The 13996-nt window shown below is 44.5% G+C and overlaps 1 protein-coding gene across 2 annotated transcripts; it reads right to left on the bottom strand.

The window, feature by feature from the left end:
* Positions 1–2600: 2600 nt before the first annotated feature.
* Positions 2601–11590, bottom strand: ankrd34ba (ankyrin repeat domain 34Ba). 2 transcript variants are annotated; one of them, XM_074618626.1, is made up of 2 exons: positions 11374–11590; positions 2601–4399 (listed from the first exon to the last, which is right to left on the bottom strand). In XM_074618626.1, the coding sequence occupies exon 2, from the start codon at positions 4347–4349 to the stop codon at positions 2745–2747; it is 1605 nt and encodes a 534-aa protein (XP_074474727.1). In that variant the 5' UTR covers positions 4350–4399; positions 11374–11590; the 3' UTR covers positions 2601–2744. The 2 variants fall into 2 exon arrangements, with proteins under 2 accessions (XP_074474727.1, XP_074474726.1); XM_074618625.1 differs by having other exon boundaries at positions 11370–11506.
* Between the last annotated feature and the right edge of the window lie 2406 nt (positions 11591–13996).

Here is a 13996-nt window from a genome sequence, read left to right as displayed (position 1 = left end):
ATTAAAGAAAGACACAGTTGGGGGCAGTTGGGCGCCAGCCGTGCTGCTTTCATCCTTTTATCCAAGGTGCTTTAGAGGTTACGCTCCTATTGTGCCTGCCGTTTCTAGGCAACCAAAACCTGAGCGCTGCGATGATGATGATGATGAAGTTGTGGTAATTTAGCAGTAAAAGCCTCACTGACTAAACTAAACAAAGATAAATGGATTTCCTGCAACGTAAATCCCTCACAGTGGCTTTAACTCGATTTCTCTGTCAGTTTGGACGTTCTTGGACGGAAAGGGTGAAGCCAGCAAAATAGTCCAACGGACAGATCATAAAGCTCTGGGTAGTCCTGCACTAAACTGATTAATTTCTCCTCCATATATTTACCGTAGACTGATATTTAGGTGAGAAAGAAAAGATATCTGTCGGCTGTGATTGGTTGTTCTTCGTCACATGACCTGCGGTGTGCAGCAGTGTTCCAAAAGTTGAACTATTTTTTATCTTGGGGCGCAGCCGTCGCGGCCTGAAAAACAAGTGCTTGGGAACGCTTGCGCGCCACGTCACATCGCACCTGCATGGCTCCCACAAAGCTCCCAAATGGCTCCCCCAATGCTCCCGCATCGCTCCCGCATCGCTCCAACATAGCTCTGTCAACGGTGACACATCGCTTCCACAACACTCCCGCAACGCTCCCACAACAGTCCCACAACACTCCCGCAACGCTCCCAAATAGCTCCCACAACAGTCCCGCATCGCTCCCGCATCGCTCCCGCAACGCTCCCGCAACGCTCCCGCATCGCTCCCCCATCGCTCCCACAACAGTCCCACAACAGTCCCACATCGCTCCAGCATCGCTCCCACAACAGTGCCGCATCGCTCCAGCATCACTCCCACAACAGTCCTGCATCACTCCCACAACAGTGCCGCATCGCTCCCACAACAGTGCCGCATCGCTCCAGCATCGCTCCCACAACAGTGCTGCATCGCTCCAACATCGCTCCCACATCGCTCCCACAACAGTCCCGCATCGCTCCCACATTGCTCCCACAACAGTCCCGCATCGCTCCCACAACATTCCCGCAACGCTCCCACAACAGTCCTGCATCGCTCCCACATCGCTCCCACAACAGTCCCGCATCGCTCCCGTATCGCTCCCATATCGCTCCCACATCGCTCCCACAACATTCCCGCAACGCTCCCACAACAGTCCTGCATCGCTCCCACATCGCTCCCACAACAGTCCCGCATCGCTCCCACATCGCTCCCACAACAGTCCCGCATCGCTCCCACAACAGTCCCGCATCGCTCCCACATCGCTCCCACAACAGTCCCGCATCGCTCCAGCATCGCTCCCACATCGCTCTCACAACAGTGCCGCATCGCTCCAGCATCGCTCCCACATCGCTCCCACAACAGTCCCACATCGCTCCCACAACAGTCCCACATCGCTCCAGCATCGCTCCCACAACAGTCCTGCATCGCTCCCACAACAGTGCCGCATCGCTCCCACAACAGTGCCGCATCGCTCCAGCATCGCTCCCACAACAGTCCTGCATCGCTCCCACAACAGTGCCGCATCGCTCCCACAACAGTGCCGCAGCGCTCCAGCATCGCTCCCACAACAGTCCCGCATCGCTCCCGCATCGCTCCCGCATCGCTCCCGCATCGCTCCCACATCGCTCCCACAATATTCCCGCAACGCTCCCACAACAGTCCCGCATCGCTCCCACATCGCTCCCACAACAGTCCCGCATCGCTCCCACATCGCTCCCACAACAGTCCCGCATCGCTCCCACATCGCTCCCACAACAGTCCCGCATCGCTCCAGCATCGCTCCCACATCGCTCCCACAACGCTCCCACAACAGTCCCGCATCGCTCCAGCATCGCTCCCACATCGCTCCCACAACGCTCCCACAACAGTCCCGCATCGCTCCAGCATCGCTCCCACATCGCTCTCACAACAGTCCCCCATCGCTCCCACAACAGTCCCGCATTGCTCCAGCATCGCTCCCGCAATGCTCCCACAACAGTCCCGCATCGCTCCAGCATCGCTCCCACATCGCTCTCACAACAGTCCCCCATCGCTCCCACAACAGTCCTGCATCGCTCCCACAACGCTCCCACAACAGTCCCGCATCGCTCCAGCATTGCTCCCACATCGCTCCCACAACAGTCCCGCATCGCTCCCATATCGCTCCGACAACAGTGCCGCATCACTCCAGCATCGTTCCCGCAACGCTCCCACAACAGTCCCGCTTCGCTCCCGCAACGCTCCCACATCGCTCCCACATCGCTCCCTCAACACTCCCGCATCGCCCTCGCATCGCTCCCGCATCGCTCCCGCATCGCTCCCTCAACACTCCTGCATCGCTCCCGCAACACTCCCACGTTTGAGCGCGCCTGTCGCGTGTCTAAATTGACAACAATGCATTTGAGCGTGCAAAAAGACGCGTGTGTACGGCCTCTAAGGTGACAATATATCACATTGTGTTTTCTGTTTGCTCTGCTGCCCCCATGTGGCCAAAAAATCTTAATGCAGGTTACATGTAAAAACTGCACACTGACGCTACGTGCACACTGACGACACACGGCACGCTGAAGCAGAGGAAGGTACCCGCAGTTACATCGATTACGATGCTTTGTTTTTTCTTATATATCCTTTTTGGTTTCCCCTCTTTGAATTTCACCACACAGACACGAACATCACATGACACAAAACATTTCACATTAAAACATGCTGAAGATCTTGTGGCTGGATTTCACGCTGTGCTTTTGAACTGTTCGGTCTGCATGGAGTGTCTCCTCAGCAGCATCCTCCTGGTCAGCTCTTTGGGGTGTCCGGGAGGAGCGGAGGGAAGGAAACTCTTCTCCTTCTCACAGAAACCACTTCCAGCGCTGGAGCTGAGGTTGTAAACATTAAGGATGGGGGTGTTGGTGGAGTTGAGGGCCAGAGGTGGCAGCGATCTAGGCCTGGCCTGGGAGATGTGGTCCAACAAGAAGGCTCCGGACCCTCTGCGCTCGTACCCAGCCAGCACTCTCCTACTGGGGCCTGAGGTTGACGGTGAATCCCTGGAGCCCAGTGTGCTGGAGCAGCGTAAGGGGGCCAGCTTCTTGCCATCTGTAAGGTCTCTTGCTCTCTGATGGGACTCCTCTGGTAGATTGTGGATGTCTCTAGCTAGCTGCGGGTCAGAGCTGTAGATGTCCGCTCCAAGCTTGCGCCTGTTGATTATGCTGTGAAGGCTTGACGAGGCCAGGTTGTGAAGTTGAGTGCCCAGGTTTTTGGCACTAGAAAAGGAGGAAGAGGAAGCGAGGGAATCTGTCGCGAGGTTTGCAGAATGGAGGTTAGGGTGGGAGGCAGAGTGGGACGATAGGAGACCTGGTAAGGATATCTTTTGTTTGGCACTTTCATTCTTTCCTTCTTCTCCTTTTTCACTCGCCAATATTCCTTCGTACCATTTGAAGCTGTCAGAATTTGTGCCGTCCAGGTTGGGAATCCTACGAGAGAGGTCCTCGGTTTGGTTGCCGTTTTCTGAGGACGAGGCTAGATGAGGCTGCTGGCTGAGCAGAGACGAAGGGATCTTCAGCCAGGGCTCAGAGTTCAACCTCAGGAGGGGCTGCTGCTGCAGGCCGTTCGGCGCCGCTTGGCCGAGCCTTTGATACCGCGATGGGGAACATGGATGGGAGCTGACACCACTGGACTGGCCTTCTTTAAAGGAGAAGACAGTCTTTGGGGGACACAAGGAAGAGGAGGTGCACTGGGGGGAGGTGATGAGCTGGATTTCAGAGGGAGATGCAGGAGCTGCTGATGCTGTTCTGTCCGTCTGATCAAGAGGACCGAGAGGAGGCATGCTGAGGTACTGCTTGGCTTGCAGATTCCCACATGGGAACTTGTCGGTGGTTATGATGATCACCTCCTTCCCGTTGGCTTTGCATGTGTCGAGCAACAGCTTCAGGACCTTCCAGTCTCCAGCCATGACTGCGTAGACCAGCGCCGATGTCCCGGACTGATCCTCCAGGCTGATGTCCGCCCCACTAGCCAGGAGAAGAGACGCCATCTCAGGGCCGGCCTGCTCCCGGCAGGCGTGCATCAGCGCAGAGCGACCCTCCTTGTCCTGGATGTTGGGGTCCGCACCTTTCTCCAGAAGAAACTGGACCAGCTTGACCCGGCTGGCGCTCTGGGCGTCGGTATGCTGGGTCCTGCAGGCCACCATTAAGGGCGTCTGGCCTTGGCCGTCGCTCTCGTTTATGTAAGCGCCTCCCTCCAGGAGTAGGCGCGTGAGTCGCAGGCGACGGAGGAAGACTGCTCTTAGCAAAGGGTTACCTGAATCCATAGCTACCCCAGGATTACATCCGTCTCCCTCCATCCCTCGTGGTCCCAGCTGGCGGGTTTTCGGAGATGTAGTAGGACAGCTTTCTGTGGAAAATAACAAAACACTTTTAGAGGATTAGGGAGAAGTAGAGCAGCTTTCTGAAACAGGCACTCATGCATTCTCAGGTCAAACACAACAGCAACTAGGGCTGTGCAATTAATTGAATTTCAGTAACAATTTTGGCACCCAACGATTATGAAAACAAGACAATCTGCATTTTACGTTACAGCATCGGGGGCAACCGCTCGGTGTGGGAGGATCCCCTCGTGGGAACTCTCCCCGGCGCTGACTGGCCCTCACCGGGCGTATTTCCTCTGTTGTGGCATGCCGCGACTAGCTCTAGGTCGGAAGGTGACGCTTTACAGCACCCCTCTACCGGACCTCGGCACTCAGTGGCTAGGGACGGCTGTAGCTCAGTGGGTAGAGTGGTCGTCCTTTAACCGTAAGGTTGGCGGTTCGATCTGTAGTTCCTACTGTGTTCCTAAAGTGTCCTTGAGCAAGACACTGAACCCCAAATTGCTCCCTGGGCGCTTTACAGAAGCCCACTGCTCCTAAGGATGGGTTAAATGCAGAAGTCAAATGTCATGTATGTACCTGTATGTATATGACAAATAAAGTAAAGTATAGTTTCCGTTAGTGTGGGGAAGGACGGAGTCCCCTGCTCCCGACGCGACTGTCAACCGGGGCGAACTTTCCTCAGTGTGTCGGGGGTCTGCAGCGATGTCGGCAACCCACCGTACCCATCTTGAAACACGGATCCCTTCTCGTTTACTATGCTTTGTGGGTGTGACTTTTTTGCCGTGTCATCACCATTCATATCTATACAACCAATGTTTCTGATTAAATTGTAAATTTGGTAGAGGTACACAAAGTTCTTCGTAGATCTAGCCTCTTAATTTAGCTCTCAAAGTGCACCAGATTGATGCATGTATTATATTTCTCTCTCTCTATATATATATATATATATATCTTTAAAATGTAGGCTGCAAAATGTTCTTTCTAAATGCAGGTTTCCAAAGTCAATGAGTAATTGTGTTAAATATTCGTCATCTCAGTATCGACCAAAATAATCGTGATTATGATTTTTGCCATAATTGAGCAGCAGTTTATTTCTCATTTTATTCCGGTTGTTTTCTCTCATCTTTGGCCCCCTTCACTTGTATGTGAAACTTGTATGTAGTTCTGGCTTTGGAAAAGCAGAACATATAGCGTTCTTGTCTTTTATTATTTTCCTTGCATATATAGGATCTATTCAACAGCTCCTTTTCATGTGCTCGTCCTCCACAGCACCAGCAGAGGCAGCCACTTTCTATCAGCCCTTTGTGCTGTTTGTCCTTGCTTCTCTCTATTAGACCAGATAAGGTGGCAGTTACCAATGTCTCAGACAGCAACATAACATTTTCCCGAATGAGTCACAGACCATGAAATTGAAATACGGCGAGTCACTCGGTGTGTGTGTGTTTGTGTGGGGCCCTTAAATGTCTTCTGTACCGAACATACTGGAGCTGTGACGACGACGAACGATACGCAGAACAGCAACAAGTGTCATCGAGTGAATTCAAGTCTGGATAAAAACACGTCTTTTGGGATGGTTTTTAAAATGATTAGTCTGATTGGGAGGAGGAAAATGACAGCTAGGTAAAAAATATAACAATAAACTAATAATAATCAGTGTCGGGGTGATGCTAATGGCAGTCAAACATTACACAAATAGAGCCGTACGTTGTTAAAATGGATGTATAAAATGCATCATACACTGTTATACTCTTATGTACGACCCTCATTCTGCACTGTGTAACTGAAATCACATAATGATCAGTAACCTGCATGTATTTATAGCATGTGTTGCTATTAGCAATGCTCCGCTTGGTGTTCTTAACCAATGGGCTTGGAGCTGAGAGTCACAGACAGGAAGTCAGGAAGGATTTGTTGGTTTCGGTCTTTCCATGAGATTTGTTGACATTTAAAATAACGCCAGACTTATAAAAAGTGGAGATTCTCAGTTATAATTTTAATTTTTACATTTACATGTAATTTAAAGAGTAACAGGCAGCATCACTAATGGGAGTGGTTCTGCTGCACGTGTAGCCACACCCACCAGTGATGTCACGCTGCACTGACACACCCTGGATTACACTTCTACATCACTGAAGCAAGTTTAAGTTAAACCACACGCGGTCAACAAAAACAAGATGTTCAGGGTAGGGATGCACCGATACCACTTTTTTCAGACCGAGTACAAGTACAAGTACAAGTACTTACATTTGGGTACTCGCCGAGTACCGATACGAGTACTTCTCTGTGCCAAAAGCCCCTCATTAACAGCCAGCTGGAGGGTGTGAGCGACACACGGCAGGCTGGGGAGTCCCGCATACGAGGCGGTGCGCCGCGACCGGCTCTAGGTCGGCTTGGAAAGGCTCGGGGCGAAGGTGCTTCCTGGGGCCGTGGACAAAGTTTCACCGGCGGACTGTCCTCAGTGAGCCCCAGACGCGTCGTGCCCCCAGGGCGGGGTCTGCGGCGAAGTCTGCAACCCACCCGACCCGTCTTGAAACACGGAAAGAGGAGTCTAACGCACGCGCGAGTCAGAGGGTGCAAGCAAAACCCCATGGCGCAGTGAAAGTGCATGCAATAGGACCCGAAAGATGGTGACGTGAGGTTAACGTCAAGCTTCCGTAAAGTGGTATCGGTGCCGTTGTATCGGAGACGTTTTGCGAGTACGAGTACATGAGCACAGTATCGGACCCGATACCCGATACTGGTATGGGTATCAGTGCATCCCTAATGTTAAATTATTTTTCATGTCCTATATATATATAGTATAAAATAGTCCACCAATTTTTAGGGGACCAATCATAATTGCACAAATTTAAATAAACTTTGAATTAAGCAATATTTAAAGGGCTACAGTATGCAAGCCATTTAGTATTGCACTTGCAAAGACAGATAGTCAAAATGGATGGAGCAAAGGCTGAGATTTCTTGATTTTTAGTCCCCTGTATGGGCAACCCGTTCTCATTCCCAACTCGTCAAATAGCGCCGTTTGATCAGCGCTCCTCGGCATCGGTAACTGACGAATGGAGGCGCCCTTTAGCAACAGTATGTGACATCAGTCAGTCCTGTGAGTCACGTGACTTGTTAGTCAGGTTAGTTAACGTCAAACACGACCGTTTCCTAACCCTAACTAAGTGGTTGTGTTGCCTAAACCTAACTTCCTGTGAAAACAGAAGTTTATTTTGAAAGGACACTATGCATGTAACGAGCGTATAATAACACATCGTCCCTGGTCTGTCCATAAGTAACGCAAGAGGGGTACCTCGTGTGTTGGCCTCCGATGCCGAGGGGCGCTGACCAAGCGGCGATATTTGATGAGAGAATGTGTTGCGACAAACACTGGATACTACAGCTCCCATAATGCATCTCAATGGTGTCTTTAATTAGACCGTCCCTGCCTATGTCTTTTATTTTGACAGCCACAGTTAGAACAAGGGTGTCTGTTGATAATTTTACTCAAGTACTGTAATTAAGTATAATTTTGAGATACTTATACTTTGCGTATTTCCATTTTCTGCTACTTTATACTTCTAATCCTCTAAGTAAAATGATCTGAGTACTTCTTCCACTTCTGATTATCCCAGTTCAGATGTACTGGCTTGAAGCAGACGACATGTTTTCCGTCTTCATCACTGAAAATTAGCTTTTTTTCCGTTGGCAGCTCCACACGTCGAAGACAAAACACCACCTGCAGGCTCCGTGTTTGACAGATGAGGTGGAGGTGGTTTGCATTTAATCATGCTGTTCGTTCTTTTTTTGGTCGACGCTTTCGTCTCTCCATCACTGTTGCACAGATCAGTCACTGAGTCATTAAAACACTTTGTTACAGAACTCCACAGGTTTCTTATTGTTACCTGGTCACAGTACTTAAGTACAACGTAGATGTACTTGTACATTACTTGAGTATTTCCATCTTATGCAACGTTATACTTCTGCTCCACTACATCTCAGAGGTAAATATTGTACTTTTTACTCCACTACATTTGTCTGCTCAATTACAAGTAGGAAAGTTGCATTCAAAATTGCACCTTTGTAAAAAAATAAATAAATACATGTTTTATCAGCAAAAGTATTGTAGTAAATTTAAAAAATAATTAAATAATAAATAAATAAATACAAAATAAATGCAAAAATAATTAAATAATAAATGCAAAAATAAATAAATAAATACAAAATAAATGCAAAAATAATTAAATGAATGCAAAAAGTAATAAAAATAAATACTTAAATAAATAAAAGGGAAAATTAAACAGAAGAGTAAATAAATTAGAGAATTAATGCATAGATAAATCAATAAATAAATAAAGAAGCAAATCAAAACAGAAATATCAATTTATGTCACATTTTATCAATTAATTAATGGCTACATTTATTTTTAATATTATTTTTACTACTTTTCATGACATATTTATTTTTTTACTATTTATATTATTTATTTTATATTTCTGTATGATTTTCACCATGCATTTCACCCCTTATTTGTTTTCCCTTTTATTTATTTATGTAGGAGCTATTAGTTTGTTTATTTAACTATTATTATTTTCTTTTCTTTTTTGCATTCATTGTTGTGGACATTAAGGGCACTAAGCACCAGATCAAGCACTTATCAGGTGAATTAAATGGGCTGGATTAGAAGTAAAGTGTGCAGGATTTGGCGGCTTCTCGTGGCGTGGTTGCAGATTACAACTTTAAAAGTCACCATAATGCAGGAAACAAAGTCTCTGAAACTCAAACGTTTACTGGGGGAGGACCTCCAGACCCCCCGTGCTTTGGCTTTGAAATCCTCCCTATTTTGGAGGTTTCAAGGTTGGCAAGTATGGCGGTACCACGGTTTAATACTGTCGGAGAACTACGGTGGCCTTCAGGTAACGTAAAAACGTGAAAGTCTCTCTCTAGAGCCAGAGTTTGGTTTGTCCGTTCTGGGCTACAAAAACACAACGATTCCTAGTTTCAGCTGATTATACACTAAAGAAAACATAGTTATGAATATTATATTCCATTTCTGCCAACATATCCCATTAAATCCAACACACTGGCCCTTTAAGGGTGAAGGTGGCAGGTGTGTCATTAATGTCAGGTGATGCAGCAGGAAGGGAGGCAGCATGATGAACACATGTCTGTCTGTCTGTTTGTTTGCTTTTGAACTTGAAAATGAAATAAACTTCAATGTGAATCTCACCAGAACAACAGAGAACAACCCAACTGGAATGATGCATGTAAGTTTAATTTTTCAATTTGACAAATAGCCACTAAAAAGACTGTTGGATGGAGTTTTGGTCGTGCATTCCTGTTCTCCTCAGGATGAGTTAATTCTCACTTCTTAACAGTGAACCAAACAGCTGATTTCAATCCCTGGTGGAGGAAATATTTATGTAAAACTAGTGTCAATACCAAAAATACTCAATTACAAGTAGGAAAGTTGCATTAAAAATTGCACTTTTGTAAAAAATAAATAAATACATGTTTTACCAGCAAAAGTATTATAGTAAATTTAAAAATAATTAAAATAATAAATGCAAAAATAAATAAATAAATGCAAAAATAATTAAATGAATGCAAAAAGCAGTAAAAATAAATACTTAAATAAATGAAATGGAAAATGAATCAGAAGAGTAAATAAATAAGGGAATTAATACAAAGATAAATGAATAAAGAAGCAAATTAAAACAGAAAAATCAATTTATGTCACATCTGATCAATCAAATCTGACATTGATATTTCTGCATTAATTTGATTATCTATTTATTTACCTTTGCATTAATTAATTTACTCTTCTGTTTAATTTACAGTTTTATTTATTTATGTATTTATCTTTATGATTTTTTAATTTATATTTATTTTTAAATGTATGTATTTATTTATTGATGTTTAAGCATTTATTTATGCATGATTTTGAAATCCAGCCCCACTGATCATGTAAAGTACAGTCACCCTGTATTAGAATAGCTATTATATATTATTTATTATTATTATATCATTTAATTTGACATAAACTGGTGAGATCTTGGCCCTGATTCTTGGCTCATAAAATCCTCCACCGAGAACCGAGGAGATGTGATCCATCATCATCAAACAAAAGTTGATATTTCTGTTTTAATTTGCTTCTTTATTAATTTATCTTTTTATTAATTCCCTTATTTATTTACTCTTCTGTTTAATTTTCCCTTTTATTTATTGTGCGTCCTCCATAGTCAGCTACGTGTAGTGCAGTAAAAAGTACAATATGTCCTTCTTAAATGGACTAGCAGGAGGTTGCATAAAACTCTCCACCACTGATTTCAACACTGTGATTATTTTGGCTCTGATTGATTTATTCACATTTGTATTGACATTTTATAGATAGAATCTGCTGTAAATGTCACACTTAGAATCAGCTTTCTATTTCTCTATAACAGCTCTTTTATGCATGAAGTAACAATGACACACATCCAGCTGGCGTCCCCTGAAACTGGGGTACTGTACGTATAAAAAGGGCTCACTCCGCTCACCTGATGTGGGCGTAAACACCCTCAAATTGAAGCTGAAAGTCTGTACTTCATCCTCATACTGTAGTCAGTCTGTAAGCAGTGTCTTAACACTTCCAAACAGCACTCTACATACACAGTGTGCTCATAATGTGCAGTACATTGTACAGCGTTTTGTTTCCATCCTGCCTGCAGATTGGAGGATGGAAGAACTCCACTTCACCTGAACAGGCTTCGCTCAACACTCATCCTCTATAAGAGCCCACTAACATAACTGTGTGTGTGTGTGTGTGTGAGTGTGTGTGTGTGCACATATACTCATTGCCAGTGTGTGTTCGTGGTGCTCGAACTCACAAAATGTGTGAAATACAGCATCATGCAACCTGTTAAATACCACAAACCAACCAGATTCTGTCACAAGAAGACAAATAGAAGTTGAAGAATTGTTGTGATGATAACAAATAACACATTTCCTGTTATGTATGTGTGTACTACTTACCAACCTTGAGTCAGGATTAGTCCTCTCTTGCAGACATTTACTCTCCTGTTGCAGAGCTGCGACTGACCAGCCGGTGCTGAGTTGATGTGTGAGAGTAAGTCAGAGGAGACGAGAGAGCTGCAGTAGAAGCAGTCAAGGTTTTCCAGCTTGTGTTTGCTCCTCAGACAAAGTAGAGTGATCCAGGTTTTGTCGTCAGGCACGTCTAAGAAATGGTTAATCCATCACCGCAGCATCAGCATCAGCAGCATCAGCATCAGCAGCATTAGCATCAGCATCAGCAGCAGCAGCAGCTCTGCAGAGTCACAGAGAGGCAGAACAGGAGAGGTTGACAGAGATGAGTGCGTTGAAGGTGAAGCTCTATAGCAAGCCGGCGCCGCAGCGACTCTGATTTGTCTTTTCATTAAAGGAAGGTCTGATCCTGCAGAGGCCCGTTAATTGTACGGCTGCCTCGCTGCTGCACTTTTCTTTCCTCTTTAGTTGTGCACACAGAAAGGAAAAGTGTGTTTTGTCCACCTTTTATCAATGACATCTCCATGACAACCATCAAGGAGGCCGAGTGACGGCACATGTTGAGGAACTGCTCTTTGTGTCTGTGTGTGTGGGAGTGTGCACGCACCTGTGTGTGTGTGTGTGTGTGTGTGTGTGTGTGAACAAGATCCTGTGTGCATATACTTTGCATGCATTTGATTATTGTGATATTAAAAATTAAGAGAATATAAGATTGATTTTAAATGCAACTTAACATATTAAAGCATAGAAGACAGAAGAATAAGAGAGGAAAGGGAGTTTGTAATTGCGTTAACAGATCGTGTGAATAATAAGAGTCCTTGTGGACTGAATACAAACCTGTGCTGACATGAAAAACAAATTTCTCTGCTGCATGATTTATAAAAAAACACAGTTCTTTGTATCCTCTGCCCAGACTATTACTAACCCAGCTGTTAATTGTCCAGACCTGTAGCCATAGAAACACTGACTTCACGGTGCAGCTCATAAATCCACCACGAGATGTCAGCATCTGACTACATGTTTACGTCACCTGTGATGTGACCTTTAGTCTCACACTGCCTTAGTTTGAGTCTTTGCACGATAATAAAATAACACAACCAAAGGAAGCACAAATTCTAATGTTATAAATGACTTCAGAGCAACAAAATAACATCAAGATGCAGTAAATAAAGCAGAGTTTGAGAGTGATTTCTTAAGCCGAAACAGGGAGATGCATGTTGTTTGTGTGGACGTCTGAATAAAATGAAAAATATACTTTGAAGGGCACGATCTATCCAATAAATCTTTATTTTATCTTATTCTTGAAAAGCAGTAAAGTAGCTCAAATGCAAGACAAACATAAAGTGCAATAAAGGTTAAACAATAATAATCTTCATATAAAAGAAATGAATACTTGTTAAAATGCATATTGTTGAAATCATTTGTTAATGGTCACAATTTTGACTATAATGGAGAAAATATCAGAATAAATATTTATATTAAACTGTTAAAAAAAAGAGGACGTAAACTTTCAATTCAATAAGTGTTTATTGTTTTTAAGAGATTATTTATTTGCAGCGCAAGAGCTTAAATCTGAGTTTCTGTTTCAATATTTTAGCTCCTGTTTTGGTCTCCACCACCTCCTGAGGGAAATATCTGTCTCTTTAGCTGCTAAATCCTCCACTATGTTCACTACTAAATGTAGTATAATTAGTTTAATATTTACTGTAGTTGTTAGAGAGCAGGTTTGTAAAGGTTATTCCGGGTGAGAGTCTCAGGTCTGGAGGTGAAGTGGACTCAGAAGAGACGGTTTCAGACCGACGTTATATTCTCTTATCATGCTTTTTGTTTTATATTCAAGGCCTCTGCTGATTTGCTTCTCTTTGTAACAACAAATGCCATTAATGATGTGAATATTTGGTGTTTATTATTATTATCATTATCATCAGGAGAGGATCCTGTGTGAGTCCTGGATGTGATAGAACAAGCAGCCATTATACCTGCACACCTCCCGGTGAACAAGTACACTCAGCTGGAAACAGGAGACACCCACGGGACGGTATGTTTAGCCATCGTGACTAACAGGCACCTGCTTGATTGCCCTCTTAGGGAGAGAACACACTTTTTATTTGGAGGTTTTGTTTTTATAGATAACCAGCATGCAGAGCACTGAATCTGTAAAGAGTTTCCCCACAACAGAGGAGGATCTTATTACCTGTCACAGCTGACAGACTAAAGTGTCTCTTCACATATGAACACTACTTGGTATTAAACCCTACCATTTGTTTATTTATTAAAGTATTTATGCAGAGATACAGTGAATTAAAAACAACATTCTATCGTAAATGAATATCAGTGTAAGTGTACGCTATATTTAGAATATTTTCAGCACTTTCTGACGGGTATCTGAAGCCGTTATCTATGCTCTCTTCAAAGCCACCAGACTCCATTGACAAAAACAGTAATTTTAACTCTCATTATTGTGTAACTTTGGTGTTTTAAAGGGTTGGTTCAGATTCACCAAAGTCACACAATAACACAAACAAACTAACTGATCGAGGCAGCGGTAGACCAGCAACTCCTGTGTTCTGAGAGGTAAAATGACTGGTTTTGTCAAAGGAGTCTGGTGGCTTTGAAGA

This window comes from Sebastes fasciatus, chromosome 19 (genome assembly GCF_043250625.1).
Source record: "Sebastes fasciatus isolate fSebFas1 chromosome 19, fSebFas1.pri, whole genome shotgun sequence".
Classification (NCBI taxonomy): domain Eukaryota; kingdom Metazoa; phylum Chordata; class Actinopteri; order Perciformes; family Sebastidae; genus Sebastes; species Sebastes fasciatus.
The sequence above is the reverse complement of the archived record's forward strand: the minus strand, read 5'-3'. Positions and strand labels throughout refer to the sequence as shown.